This window comes from Aegilops tauschii, chromosome 2 (genome assembly GCF_002575655.3).
Source record: "Aegilops tauschii subsp. strangulata cultivar AL8/78 chromosome 2, Aet v6.0, whole genome shotgun sequence".
Classification (NCBI taxonomy): Eukaryota; Viridiplantae; Streptophyta; class Magnoliopsida; order Poales; family Poaceae; genus Aegilops; species Aegilops tauschii.
The window spans coordinates 511,680,798-511,695,743 of NC_053036.3; the positions used below are offsets into that span (position 1 = coordinate 511,680,798).

At 45.0% G+C, this 14,946-nt stretch overlaps 2 protein-coding genes across 2 annotated transcripts; one reads left to right on the forward strand and one right to left on the reverse strand.

Annotated features, from left to right (window-relative positions):
- Positions 1 to 1,940: 1,940 nt before the first annotated feature.
- On the forward strand, positions 1,941 to 4,544 carry LOC109772889 (uncharacterized). Its single transcript, XM_020331590.4, has 3 exons — positions 1,941 to 2,305; positions 2,402 to 2,545; positions 4,292 to 4,544. The coding sequence occupies exons 1-3, from the start codon at positions 2,081 to 2,083 to the stop codon at positions 4,433 to 4,435; spliced, it is 513 nt and encodes a 170-aa protein (XP_020187179.1). The 5' UTR covers positions 1,941 to 2,080; the 3' UTR covers positions 4,436 to 4,544.
- A 4,361-nt stretch (positions 4,545 to 8,905) lies between these two features.
- LOC109772888 (F-box protein PP2-A13) lies at positions 8,906 to 12,320 on the reverse strand. Its single transcript, XM_020331589.4, has 3 exons — positions 11,248 to 12,320; positions 10,666 to 10,784; positions 8,906 to 9,467 (listed from the first exon to the last, which is right to left on the reverse strand). Exons 1-3 carry the CDS (start codon positions 11,599 to 11,601, stop codon positions 9,044 to 9,046), a joined length of 897 nt encoding a protein of 298 aa, XP_020187178.1. The 5' UTR covers positions 11,602 to 12,320; the 3' UTR covers positions 8,906 to 9,043.
- Between the last annotated feature and the right edge of the window lie 2,626 nt (positions 12,321 to 14,946).

The window sequence follows — 14,946 nt, forward strand, 5'->3', positions numbered from 1 at the left end:
GTGTCCGGCTTGGTCTCTAACTATTCCTGCCTTATAATACAAGTCACACACATAGGGCGGTTTATCTCTACGGGCCTTAAGTTGCCTTTGGGCCTTGGGCCCTTAACTGAACCGCCATCTTCCAGGGCTGTCGTGGGCTTCATGAATCGCCATGGGTATAACCCGGCCCCTCCTGGGCGGGTCATACATAATAGTTATATCCCCAACAGTTACCCCAAAGTTTGAGCATCTGAAGAGGGCAGTAATTGCCATGTGCTGAACATGCACAAAAAGGCAAAAAAATAATCAAATGGAAAAGTAATTGCAGAAGCATGGCAACTGGACGTGTCTATACTTCTGAAGGAAGCAGTTGCCATCTAGTAGAATCTACTTGCCATGTTGGCTCCAATGAAAGTGGCAAATAAGGCAGAGCAGAGGAACACCCACCCCTAGGATTGTCCAACCTGAAATGTGGCAACTAACACATTGGCTTCATAAAAAGTACAGATCACATGTACTAGGTTCAATTTGCCATGTTAACACAATGCACTTCAAAAAAGGGCAGACAACTTCCACTGTACAACATATAATGTGGCAACTCACACCCTGGCCTCATATAAAAATGAGTTGCCATGTAATACATTTAAATATGTTTAGCTATCACAAGTCAGCATGGCAAACGCAGTTGAGTCTATTGTTCAGTCAATTTGCCATTATCCTGCATATGACATGGCAACATGCATAGTTGATTCACAAAATTAGTTGCCACTTAGAAGCATAGTCGTGGGTAAACAAATACTCGCTCTGTAAACTAATATAAGAGCGTTTAGATCACTAAAATAGTAATCTAAACGCTCTTATATTAGTTTACGAATGGAGTACAATGAAAATTGTCGTGACTGCCATTATCACACACTTAAGTATGCAACTACCTAGAGATAGAAATCATACACAAAAATTACTCCCTGACTTGGATCTCACAAACTGACATTCTCCTACAACTGACATGGCAACTGACACGGTTGATTCAGAAAATTAGTTGCCATCAGTGATGATAGTTGTTGAAAATGCCATGACTGTCATTATACTACACTTTGAAATGCACCTAAGTAGATCTAGGGTTCAATCGCAACTATCATACCCTGAATTCAACAACAAAAAACGCCCTACATTGATGGCCATAGCATTTCGAGGCAAATCAGAACTAACATCTAGAAAATCGCCCACACAAACACAGGTAAAATACAGATGTGGCCGCGGACCGGGCGAGCCACACCGGCATGGCTGCCACCGCGGCGGCGACGAAACTGCGCAATGCCATCCTAAATGGCAAGCACGCGACTCCACCGCCGACGGGGACACCGGAGCATCGCGAATCGGCCGGAATCTCGAGGAAACTCGAGGGGAAATTGACCACAGAGCGAGGGGGCAGAAATCGCAGGCAGGAATGTGAGCACGGAGGGAGTCTTACCTTCAATCTGCGGCTGCTCCGGCGATGACGCTCTGGTCCGGCGAACCCTAGCAACGGCCGCGAATGCGGTCGACTCTTCCGCCGCCGCCGCCTTCTCCTCTCGGTTTCTCCTCCAATCGAATGCAACTGGTGTGGATGGTGGGTTGGGGGAGTAATGAAACCGCGAGAGGAGCGAGTGGCGAGCGCGACGGCAGTTCCACCACACGCCCCGACTCGCAACCGCTGACCTCGGAGGAAAAACCGGCGTGCGGGCGAACTACCTACACACCACACACGGGGCTTGTCCTACGTGGCACACCAAATCCACCTTTTCGCAAGATTCGTGCAAAAGACAATCAACGACGATTCAGGCGTGTGGGCGAGTTGGAGAAGTGCTACACGCGTGGACGTTAGTTTTTCCGAAACCAAAACACCAAAGGAAGAAAGAAATGAAGAAAAGATGTGGGCAGCCAGTATGAAGAAGACTATGTTTTCCTTTTTTCGTGGAAAGAAGACTCTGAATTTGCAAGTCACCTCGGCAGCCTCTACCTGTCGTATACCAGAGTTGCTCTCAGTTACCCTTTCTCGCCAGCGACTCGCGAACCGCAACAATCAGCTAGCACCGCGCCGGAACTCGAGCAGCAGGCGAAGATGGCACCCCAGCCGGAGGAGGCGCCCAAGCCTTCGCCGGAGGAGTCTCGCGAGTGGACGCTGCGGTTCATCCAGGCCCTCGGAGTGGACGCGTCCCTCCCGGCCTCGGCGGAGCGTCCCGACGCCCACTCCGCCCTCGTCCGCGCGCTCCTGTCCTCCGTCACCGTCTCCTCCTCCCCCCGGCCGCGCGTCTCCTGCACCCTCACCGTCTCATCCGCCGCAACTGTGAGCACTAATAAAGCGCGATGGTCGGCGTCTCCTTTATGAAGTTGTACCTAGCGATGTGCTCTGACCGGTGGCGTCGTCGGGTGGGCTGTGCAGAACGCCTACAACACGCTCCACGGCGGCGCGGTGGCGGCCGTCGCGGAGGCCGTCGGGATGGCGTGCGCGCGCGCTGCGGCGGGGGATAAGGAGATGTTCCTCGGCGAGCTCAGCACAGCGTATCTCTCAGCCGCCCGCCTCGATGTGAGATCTACATCCCTTGATCAATTTTACCAGACCGTGGTTTGTGTTGTTTTAATTTGATGAAGCAATTTTCGACCCTATCTGGAAGCTCCCAGTTTGGGACTTTGGGGCATGGTATTGGGGAACTGGGAAATGAACTCCCTAATAATCGGAAGCGGTATTGGGCCAGCCCCCATACCACTTTATTGGGGATGGATCCTTGGAGGATTACTGGAGATGCTCTTATTAAGTGAGCTATTTGTGATTGAGAATTAGGGTTATGTTACCTACCAAACCTCTAACCTAGGTAAAATGTACTAGTTCCTATATTATATCAGGGCTGCAATGCAACACCACAGTTACTATTTGCTTAACCTACAAACGGTACAGCTGAAGTTACACTATGGAAATTCAAGGTGTTTTAAATACATTTGAAGCAACTGGCAAGGTAAGGATTTGAACATATGGAGCCGGTTTGGTCAGAAACACTGGGAAATCACAGTGGTAGCTAGTCTTAGAGATTTCCTTCACACGAAGACTTAGAAGTTAGTACAAGACAAGATTGCCAAATAATGCTACAGATGTGCAACTCTAGCATGGATGACCGCATAAGAAATTATGGGATGTTAACATTTGTATACTATATAGTTATAGTTTAATGGCATGACTAAAAGCTAGCATAGTGGAATTATAGTTGGCGTGACAATGTCTGTTCTTAAATAGGTATTCAACTACTTATGCTGCACAAGATATACAAAAGATGTTCCTATGTGAACACAAAAGTTGGTACCAAATATTCGCGAAGTGCACATGGTATCTTGTTTCATGAAATGTTTGAGCGCAGTTACTGGCATATTTCTTCAACCAGCTATGCATGCCTGACAAATACTTGTGAACCACTTACTGCTTCCTCATGAAGTGTGAATGTTTTGTTGTTGTTTACCTACACATATATAGCTTCTTCTGCAATCAATCTGTACCCAAAGTCCCAAAGTGGTCCACCGTTATTTTTCTCTTTCAAGTGTTCAACCACCAGCGCTGTTTATCTCTGGATCATCTATTAGTTCTTTACTAAGAGATTGGTTGGTAAAGACCAATGATTACTGACAGGTGAAAAGTGTTGCTAAGAGATAACAACTAATGGGGATTAGGCGACTATGCGTTCATCATAGCTGCCAGAGAGATTTAATCTGCAAAGAATCAGAGGGATAAATAGTTCCGATTTGAGTAAGATCCATTCACACCTTAGTGTTTTTGGCCTCTTAAACATTTATATGTGATCTCAGGAAAATGCAAGGGCGTAGCCTGAGATCTCTTGCAGACCAAATTCACAAATCACAAGTTGTGAGTTCCTTCTAGGGTTTGTGATGTTCAATTGAAAGGCAGGTTATCTCAACTAGGAAATTTGCCAGGCCGGGGAAGAGCGGAGGTGACTGACATATTTTGCTAATTTGGTAACAATCAGCACACCATGTAGGCTCATGATGTTGAACTGGGTTGGACCATGGGACGATCCACTCAATCAATATGCATTTCCGAGTACCGCGACCCAAATGAACTGCCTGCAGAAGTTCAATTGGCAATGTAGTTATTCAAACACACGCTATACAATTGTGGTGGGGATCTAGACAGATTGGAATTCTTTGCCTCTTATTTTCGGAATATTTCATAACCTGTCGAAGTACAATCCTTCACACAAGTATTCCCTTTTTTAGATGATGCACGCGTATTCTTAATGTCCGTCAACCCTTATCTATGCTTGTGCAGTCTGAAGTGGAAGTAGAAGCGCAGATACTGAGGAAGGGCAGATCTGTTGTGGTTACTACAGTTGAGTTTCGGCTCAAGGACAGCAAGAAGCTCTGCTACACATCTCGAGCCACCTTCTATATCATGCCGGTGGCAAGCCTGTAAATCATCTCTTACGGTACATGTAACAGTTTCGTATTTGCACAATCAAAGCTGTACATGAGCATACGTGCTATTGCACCAATAAATAAAGTAAAGACCAAATTGCAATTTACCACAAGAGAGTTTGAGAAAACTATTTTTTTCCCAATGAAACATGAACTGCAATAAGGTGTTCAAATTACAAATATACTACTCGTTTATCTGTTTGATGCTTCCATCGAAGCATAGATTTGGCAGTGAGAAACATTCATCTGACGGCAATGAGAGGATCTTTAGGTTTCGTCAAATTTTCATTCTATTCTGGTTTCACGCAGCACAGTTGAGCGGTATTCAATACAGACACCACATAGCTTAGGAAGTCCGGTAGAATGGATTTTAAAACGTTTTTGCTAAAAATCAGTCGATTGGTTTCGATTTCACCACCAGTCAAATTATGTCCGTCCGATCTGTGCACGAATCTTAGCGCCCCGTGTTTTGTTTTGCGCGTCGCTGGGCGGAGGGCGTTGCTTAGTGGGCTTATTCTGGGTTCAGGTTGTGATTATTTCACCTGGTCTGGGCTCCTATCCGTTTTCCCAGTGGAAGCGTTGTGTCTCTTCGTCTTGTCCCCGCATAGCGGAAGGATGGAGAGGTGGTGGAGGCCGACGAGCAGCATTAGGTGGGGTTAGGCCATGTGGCGGAGCCTTGTCAGGCGAGCTGCTGCGCGGAGCAGGGGGGAATCTGTGGAGCGACGCGAGCTGTCTTCGAGCAGGAGGAAGGAGATGGAGGCCATCAGGGCTGTCCCATCTGTTGCGCCACGAGCGATTGGCGGTCTGCTTGAGCAGAATCAAGGGTCTCGCCACCGGCCACGAGTTTTGGTAGTGCTTTTTGTTGCAATTTTAGTTAGTTTTTTTGTAGTTTCCAAGTTGATCAAACTAGCCCTGATTCTGAAGCCGTTGCATTTTTTGTTTTGCTAGCCCGCGGCGTAAATGCTTTGCCCATTCCATGTCTGCATCTTACGTGCTTGCAAGCCCGCGGCGTGTTGTATGTGCTTTGCCACGATAGAGGAGAGTTACGTGCGTCTTTTACTGTGTGTTTTAGTCACTGTTCATATTTGTTTTGTTGCAGGCTTGGGGCACGACCTGCAAGTTTGATAAGTCTGAATAATACTGTTGCCCACAAGCACAAGCAACTTATATATGTTACAGATTAGGAATAAAAACTGAAGTGAGGTATAAATCATCAGCACAGCAGTATAAAGTTAAGGATGCAGAGCTCTTGTAGGACAACGAAGCTTTTTTCAGTTTATTCTTCAATTATTTTCTAGTATTTCATTCCTTTTATTAAACTAGTCTCTCATTTGTACCTAGTTAGTCGTCAATCATTCTTCATTAGAGAAGTTCTCTATGTCTATCATTGTTCATTACTTTGATCTATTTTTTCTCATTTCAGTTTTCTCCAGTGTTTATATTCCCTTGTTTGAGATTCTTTTATTTAAACTTAATTTTTTTGCATCATTAGTTTTCTTTGTTTTTCATTCCTCAAACCCTTGCTTCTCATAATTAGTTTTATTTCATTATCTTTTTTTTTTCAGTTACCAGTTTTCATTCCCTCTGCTAGTTACTCTTCAGACCCTTCAGTCATCATTATCTTTTTATTGATCTTTTTTTTGCAGTATATCACTCTTCATTCGCCGTTTCTTCTTTCTATAGTATCATCTCTCCTTTTCTCAGTTCTCAGTCTCTCTTTGGTTAGTTTTGCCTCTTCATCTAATCAGATAGTAAAGAGGTGTTTTTGAGGCGAAAGAGCATGTGTTAGTATTAGTAACAAACAATGGAGAGGCATTTTATAAAGGGGGCAATTTTATCTGTGATTTGTCGTGTCTGGTAGATTTTTGATGAATGTGGTAATTTTATAAAGGCTTTGCTGTTGTGGTGGTAATTTTATATGTGAAATGTAATTAAGCAAGCATGGCCTCTTGTGGTCTATGTGTTGCCATTCTCTTTTGCGGGTCTTTTTTCTTGTCCATGCAATCATTTCCATACTCTTCCACTTTTCTTAGTTGTCTCTTGTACATATCTAATCAACCAATCATTATTACATGTCTGGCCATATACCTCGTGGCAATCGATCCCTTCTTCCAGTGTTATCATCTAGCATTTCCTTATACAGGATTGAGCATGCATATTAGTTTAATTGCTTCCTTTAGCATTCTAATATAAAGTTAGAAGATTTACTAATAAGCTACTCCCTCCGTTCTTTTTTATAAGACGTTTTAGCCTGTCCAGTTTGAACTGTTTTGTGTGTGTCTGAAATGTCTTATAAAAGGGAACAGAGGGAGTATTACATAACTAAGCAGGAATCTCATTCCTTCCATCTGTCGGCATTCGTTGCAGGGGGGTTTGCTGTTTCACAAGACACTGATGAGACCTAGTTTCAATTGGTTATATCAGCTGATGTGCTCAAGTTTCTAAATAATCGTTTCGTAGAGTTAGTTTTTGGAATTTTTTGGCTGTGCATTTTTATTGCAATTTTAGTCAGTGTTTTGTGTACTAGTTTCCAAGTCGATCAAATTAACTATGGTTTCTTAAGTTTTGAATTATTTGATAATGGATCCTACTAATCTGAATAATACTGTTGTCCACGAGCATTACCAGCTTATATATTACACAGATTTGAATTGAGGGATAAATTATCAGTATATAGCACATCCTATAAGTCTGACCAGATAAGCTCTTTTTCTCTCCAATTTTGTTTCAGATTTCGCTGTGCTATTCAGTTCGTGGCCTTTGGTTTTTGTAGGGCTTTAGTGAGTAGATTGGGAGTGGCAATCCACCTGAAAGAGATTTTAACTGGATCAGACCCCCCCATTTCGCTGTGCTATTCAGTTTTGTAGCCTTCACTTCTCTTAGGGCTTTAGTGAGTGGGTTACCAGGTAATCCACCATTAAGTTGGTGAGTTACAAAACCAAGAGCAGTTAGAATCGCGTAGCTGCGTGCCCCTTTTTCTGACTAGCTTCTTGTGAAAAGCATTTCAGGCACGAGCACACCTGATGAACTCAGAAACCTACTATGAAATCAATCAACCCATCGCGGCCTTTAGTTCTTTTAGGGCTTTAGAGCATCTAAGCAAAGTCGCCAAAAAAGGCAGGGTAGGCTGCCTATTTGACGTAAAACCGACGTGAGTGAATGCCAACTGCAGTTCGGACATTCCCCCTCGCCCTCGGAAATATAACATTTTTATTTATTTTCATATAGAAGTCCTATGATAAATAATTTTTAGTTGGAATAGCTTCTACCATTTAGTAACATAATCAATATCAACTAGAATATGAGTGTTACCATGTGAAGTTGGAAAATGTCCCATATAATTAAAGCCCAAACATCAAAAGATTCAATAACAAGTGGGAGGTGGCGGTTGTGGGATGTGGCCATTGTGTGTGAGGTGTGCGACGGAGTTGACAGGTGGGTCCTGCTAGTAGTGAGAGGAAAAAGAGGCAACACGGGACGCGGCTGCCATTGGATCTTGCGTGGACGGCCGCGATTAGATCGCGCACGTACCAGTTCGCGTGATGGGGTGGGCTGCGGGGTTGGCTTGGCCTGCTGGGCTGCCTGGCCTGGCTGGGCCGTTTTTCTTTCTTTTTTTCTTTTCTTTCCTTTTTCTTTTTCTACTGTCTGGAATTGAATTTGAATTGGCCCAAATTCATTCCAGTTCAATTTCTTTGGATCCCATAAAATTCAAGAAAACACTAGGGCTCACATATATCATATGAAAAATATTTCCAGCCCCTGGCGCAGTTTTGAAAATTAATTTTTGTGCAAGAGGTTTTAATGTAGCTATTAAATAAATCTCAAAATTAATTAGGTTTTCCAAAGTAGCCAAATTAATTCCAAAATGCACTGAAACTATGCTATGCATATGAATGTCATGTTCACAACCAAATTCCAAAATTTGGAATGTGTACTGCCATGTTCGTGGGAAAATACACACTGCTAACATAAATTGACACAGGCGACACCGAAACTGGAAGTACGCACACCAACATGGAAAGAACACTTGCATGTACAAAATCACAAATCTACGTAGTTTCGAAGTTGTTGACGCGAGGAACACATGTGTGAAAACTTCTCATAATTCGGACGAATGGTTCGAAAAACATTTCAGCTTGAACTCTCATTTTTAAAACACGAAGAATTTACCCACAAAAACCTGGAGCTCCCAATCTCCGTTTCGTCGTATCACAACACATGGGAAGCAAAGAGCGGGTTACACTTATCGAAAGTGTTTTTTTTTAGATAAGTGTTGAGAAATAACTAGGTTCAACGAAGTAGAGACAGGATCCAGGAAAATGTATTTACAAAAACATCACTACAACAATGACGAACAAATGAAACTGCTCTTTCTACAGATGAACACCTACCACTCTAATCATACATCACCACCTACATCTAAATCCTCCTGAGGCCAACTTATTTAACTATCACTACAAAGAATACATAACATGACTCCAGATCCATGCAAAACCATTAGAAAAATGAAGAATATTTACAACGGGTTTTGGACAAGAATGGCTATGAAAAAGGCTAGGCACCGCCTATCGATTGCCACATGGAGTGATACAGCAGGTTTGCAAAATTACTTGCGTATGCACTCCTCGGGCTGATGATCCTTAGGATAAATGAAAACAGAGTCGACACATAGGCCACCTTTTGTATGCGTGCAATCAATCTGCATCATAGAGAACTTGAGCTTGGTCAACTCATCCGAACTCGAAATGACAAAATCACCGACATGGTAAAGGATCCAGTGTCCTGGGCCATCTAGATGGTAGTCGGATGTTGTGTGCTGGCCATCTGAAGTTGAGAGCTGAAACCGTGTCGGTTTAATGTCCCAACCGTAGATGAGCTCAGAGTCATAGACCCGCCGGCCCATGCGCTTGTGTGGCCGGCCCAAGTGGAGCCGGAAGAGAAGGCTATATGAACCAGCAGGGAAGCAGAAATCAATCTCCCCAGCCACCTCCAGCCACCATATTTGCTGAAGGTAGGCAACACTATGGAATCTGTAACAGAAAAAGATAGCAGTTTAGCAGTCACTTATCTAGTAACTGTAACGATGACTATACAGAAGGACATTGGAAGAGAAGTACGGATGTGTGAAACTACAAGTGTCGGGAGCTCCTTTTAAGCTTGATGCTAGATCAATCAATAGCGCAATGAAGCAACTACATGATTGAGCAGAACAAAGATAAAACCATACTCAATGCACTAGTCATGTAGACACCAAAAACTAAAAAGGCGAAACCTCATATGCCTTTGCAAAAAAACAAAACATATATCCGTAGGCCCACATGTCATAGACAGAAGGGGGGTGGGGGGGGGGCAACTTTTCAGGGACATATAAGGATTCAGCCCATAAATCACTTCATCACATCATAACATTGTTTTTAGTGGTACGATTTGCATCAGAAATAAATCAATAACCAGAGTAGAAGCTAGGATACACCTAGATGTTTTATCACAAGACTGAAGTGTTAGGTCTGGCAGTATGCAATATGATGATTGGCTCCAAGATTGTCTATAACTCCATATGACTATCTTATCACAAGACCAAAGGAAAGACAATGACATACTAGTGCAACAGATAAACCGAAATAGACCTTTATCACAGACATGATCTCCTGTTACGACTATGAGCTTTGTAGCATCACTTAGAGTGCACAACCAGCAGAAACTAATGATCTCTAATATCCCATCTATGAACTACCAAACCTCGACATTTTAATCAACCACCAAGACATACCAATCACATTCCCAAGTCAGCATTCTCTACTTTTACCATAGCTACTGCCTACTCTGATGCACCTTATGGTTATGGGAAAGAATTGAAAGTCAAAACATCCTTACAATCGAGGAATAGGGCCTTGTCGGCAGCAGAGCGCAAACAACGCCTGTTATTCCTACTATTCAACAACAAGGAAACGGTCATACCAACTATACAGTGGCACACACCAATGAGCACGGGCATCCAAAGACTTCACCTCCACACAATAGGACATTTTAGAAAACTATGACGCAACAGAGATATTCCGTTCTGCCATGCTCAAATTTGCTATGTAGTATGTTCTAGGAAAAAATACTCAAATTTTCAATTAGAACAAAAATCTGAACAGGTTTCCACACAAAGAAAGTTTCGAAGGAATTCAACCTTAACTTCCCATGGAGCAACTTTTAACCCAAAACTTAGCAAGACGGAAGTACCTCGACTCATCTGTGGTAAGGTGGCTCCAATACCGCCGATCATCGATACCGGTAATCGCCAAAGCCTTTGAGGAGATGGACATGCAAAGACCACCCTTGCTCTTTTGGATCCAAAATTCCTACAGAGGTGTTTTCAGTCATGGAATTTCAGCACAAGTACCAGAAAGCCAAGAATAAACACCATCCAAGAGAGCAAACATAAACAAAGAAGGAAAACAGAGACCAATACACACTGACACATGAAAGGAAAACTACTGTTCCATATATCTGGGTCTTTATGAGCCTACTAGCAATCCAGCCCACATAAGCAACCAAGCAATCCATAATCTAAATTCTCAGAAACATTGCCAGTCATAGTTAACAAATCCCTCTCGACATCTCTGATTCATTGCACACAAACCAAATCTACCTTCTAGATCCTCTCTTCCAAGCAACACACTTTTTTTTCATGAAAGCAAACTGTACTGGTTGGTTTGCAACAAGTACAAGGAGCAAACTAATCAATCAACATACTTAAAGCAAGCTGTACTAGTTGGTCTGCAACAAGTACAAGTTGAAACTGTAGAAAAGAGATTAAGCTACCTTGGTGCCCCTATCGAAGGGGGTTGGCCTGCACAGGCGCGCGTACTTCTCCTTCTTGGTCGCCACGGAGGAGGAGCACCTACCATTGCCCTCCACCGAGCCGTCGCTGCTGCTATCGTCGTCGGCCGCCGCGGCGAGGGCGGCGAGGTACCGGTAGTTGGCGGGAAGCTTGGTGGCCCAGACGCAGTCGGCGGAGGCCGCGCCGCGGAACGCCCGGTTGAGGCGGGCGACGAGGCATATCTCCGGCGGGTCGAGGTAGAGCAGCACCGGCGCCACGCAGCTCTCCGGCATGTCGCCCAGCGACGTCTGACCCCACCCCTCCGACCCCTCCAGGCTCGAAGCCCCCGCCCCCATCTGCGCTCCAAGCCGCAGCTGATTGCCAAGCGATTCGACGACAGATTGCTCCAGCCTCCAGGGCACGGAAAAGTTTCAGAACTTGTTCGGCGTCAGCCCTCAATGCCTTCCAGGTGGGCACCTATCAGGCGGCGACGGTTGGAGGGCCGCCAATTCCGCTTCGGATCAGCGGACGTGCGGCGAAGAAGCCTTCATCCGGAGCCAAAACGATCTGGGATTGTGTCCCGAAGCACCAGCCCGACGGGAAAGCTCGGAACTTGGCGACCAAATCTGCCGCCGGCCACAGATTCTCGGGCAGGCACGGCACGGAATCGACCTGAGACACAAGTACGCTTCAGACGGGGAGAGGGGTGGAACCGCCCACGAGGGATTCCGCCATTGTTTCTCGGATTGGAGGGGGAGGGGAGGCTAGGGGAGGCGAGGAGATTTCTGGATGGGGGAATTTAACGGAGGCAGACGGACGCTGGCATGGGCCTGTACTGCAAAGTAGCGCACTTTTTAGGACAGGTGTAAATTGAAGTGGATATTGTTGTAGTGGAGTGCCAATCTTTGGGTCTCTTAACGGATCAGGTTGGATTTACAGTGTTTATCTATTGGATTGGAAGGTAGGCTTGTGATCTGAACGTGGCTTCGAGTCGGGGAACAGGGCTGGTTGAGTAGTGCGGAGCAGTATTCCTACTTTCAGAATATAATAGGAGTATATTTTGTTTCAAGAACACACAAGTTGTGCGTATTATAGGAGTATATAAGATGAAGTAATAATATAGGAGTGCATAAATGTTGATGCTCACAATTTTGAGGTTTTGTCGTTCTCTTAATCATGGTCGTCACTTGTGGTTGGGTTCTCCATGCCGAAGTGCAAATACCTATAAATGTTTCTCATGATTAATAAAGCCTCCATGATTGTTCTAAAAAATGCAGTGCATTTACTAAACATCGGGCAGCCAGGAAAAAAATATTCAGTCGATTTCGCAAAGAGGAAGGCGGCACTCGAGTCACCATAACCTCATCGGAGAAAGGGATGACGTGGTTGGCCGTTGTGTCACCAGCGAAGTAAAAAAAGAGCATTGATGGGTTCGAGTAGTGGCAGATGTAGACTTTGACCCATGATGGTGCCGAGCTTAGCCTATGGTAGGTAAAATTGTTTTTGCATGTTTTGAGAGGGGGTTGCCATGGCACCCACGATACCCCCACTAGATCTAGCATGGCTTCAAGAGGTGCAGGGTGGTTCCCTGCGTAGGAGAATGGTGGGCTTTAGAGGTACGGTCGGGGTGGCGCTCAACTCAGGGGGCAGCCACAAGTGGCGACGGCGAGCGACATAAGGGGGTGGCGCTATAGGAGGAAGAAGAAGGAGAACGCGCGGTGCAATTTGACCGGAACTGAAATGTTCTTCATTGGCATGATGAATAGGTGCTTCCTATTTACATGTTCGTCGAGATTTTCTTGAATCCATTTTTTTTCAAATTCGAGATTTTCTTGAATCCTTTTTTTTTGCAGGCGATCAGATCATGATTTTCCAGCTCCCGCGCCGGTATCTGAAAAATGTGAAATTGAACCTCTTTTTTTTAACAAACGAGCCTTGTGTGAAATGGAAGCAGTGTGTGTGTACACTTATCGTTTCCACCAAGCAATCCTAATACCCCTAGGCCAGAAAATCAGCCCATTTACACACTAGACAACACCATCATTGTTCGGGTGAAGGATGAGAGAAATTGGCACCATAGTTTGGTTGGCCGTGGACCCATATCAGATCGAAAGCAACTAAGCGAGCAGATGAGGATGAGAGGCGGCGCAAAGTTGGCATGTCTGCTTACAATAGAATAGATACATCGATCGACTGCATGCATTACGTGTTCAACCGGAGCACGTAGCACTAATCTGCCCGTTGGCAGTCGCAAGGGGCCAAACGACCCAAAGGAATACTCGAAAATGATAAGCTTGAAAAGGATATGGATGATCGCTCACATCCATATCACCAGTGCGCGCGACGCCTCTCGGCAGCGCCATCGTGGCTAGGCTAGGTCAAGCAAATCCCATGCGTTCAATCATGGTGGCAACAAATGGCAGAGAGGACAGGGAGGAATGAAGCCTGTTCTCTTCCGGAACACGACGAGACCGCGAGACAATACTAAGAATTATTCTGTACGTGTGGGAGCCGATAAGGCTCGAAGCACATCGTCGCGACGCGTGCGCCGGACATGAGCTGAGAGAAAGAGGTTGAGGCCATGGCCATGCATATCCGTGCGTGCACCGGCTGCCGCCCAAATGTCTGGTGTGCAAATTTCGCTTTGCGGAGATTTCCACCGGATAGGCTCCCCGTCTGAGCGTGTTCTGGACGCTACGAAATTACGGGCGATCATATATTTATATATATGTCGTCTGCATGATCGACCAACATTGTCTCCATATATTTTTCGAGCTTCTCAGCGGCTATCAGTCGCCATCCTTCTGTCGGCAGCCTCCGGGGCGCCCACATGCATCGTCGATCTTGGGCACGAGAGCAACTCCAACAGGCCGACCCAAACGGACAGCGATTTCGTCCGTTTTTTATCTGTTTGGAGTCGGCCGGCAGCCCGGCGTCCGTCCTGTTTTTCATATGGGTCGGCAGCGTGCCCAACGCGCCGATCCATATGTGCGGGCGTGGCCAGCTGGCCGTCCAATTTTACATTGCATTTAACATATTGTGAAATAAAAATTTAACAAGCAAAATAGTTTAGCCGCCCAAATAAATAGTACTCCCTCCGTTCCTAAATATTTGTCTTTCTAGAGATTTCAACAAATGACTACATACGGAGCAAAATGAGTGAATCTACACTGTAAAATATGTCTATATACATTTGTATGTGGTATTTATTTGAAATCTTTAGAAAGACAAATATTTAGGAACGGAGGGAGTATAGTTTTACAGGCTAAATAAAAATAAAAATGTTTCACATAGTTTTGCAAACGAATAAAAGAAGATACATCTATTGATTGCCAACATGAGTCCACGTATGCTCAACCAAATCATTTTGCAGTTGCATGTGAGTTTCCCAATCACGCATGTCTTCATGAAACTGAGTGAACTGCTCAAATGTTGCCGCTACTCCATGCTCAGGCACAACATTCTCACCCTGAAACTGAAAGCCTTGATCGTACAGACGTTCCGGGCGCTCGTCTTCTACGATCATATTATGCATGATCACACAAGCAGTCATCACCTCCCATAGTTTCTGCGTGCTCCAATTATTAGCAGGATACCGAACGATGCCCCATCGAATTGCAAAACACCAAAGGCACGCTCGACATCCTTTCTAGCACTCTCTTGCTCTTGGGCAAATCTTTTCCTTTTCTCTCCGACAGGGC

Bases quoted from the DNA above. Each gene is read 5' to 3' on its own strand.
- LOC109772889 (XM_020331590.4), top strand. From the start codon at position 2,081: ATGGCACCCCAGCCGGAGGAGGCGCCCAAGCCTTCGCCGGAGGAGTCT. The intron at 2,306-2,401 runs GTGAGCACTAAT...TGGGCTGTGCAG, and splicing joins CCGTCTCATCCGCCGCAACT to AACGCCTACAACACGCTCCA. The intron at 2,546-4,291 runs GTGAGATCTACA...ATGCTTGTGCAG, and splicing joins TCTCAGCCGCCCGCCTCGAT to TCTGAAGTGGAAGTAGAAGC.
- LOC109772888 (XM_020331589.4), bottom strand. From the start codon at position 11,601: ATGGGGGCGGGGGCTTCGAGCCTGGAGGGGTCGGAGGGGTGGGGTCAG. The intron at 10,785-11,247 runs GTAGCTTAATCT...ACACCTCTGTAG, and splicing joins CCTTCGATAGGGGCACCAAG to GAATTTTGGATCCAAAAGAG. The intron at 9,468-10,665 runs GTACTTCCGTCT...TTTCTGTTACAG, and splicing joins CTTACCACAGATGAGTCGAG to ATTCCATAGTGTTGCCTACC.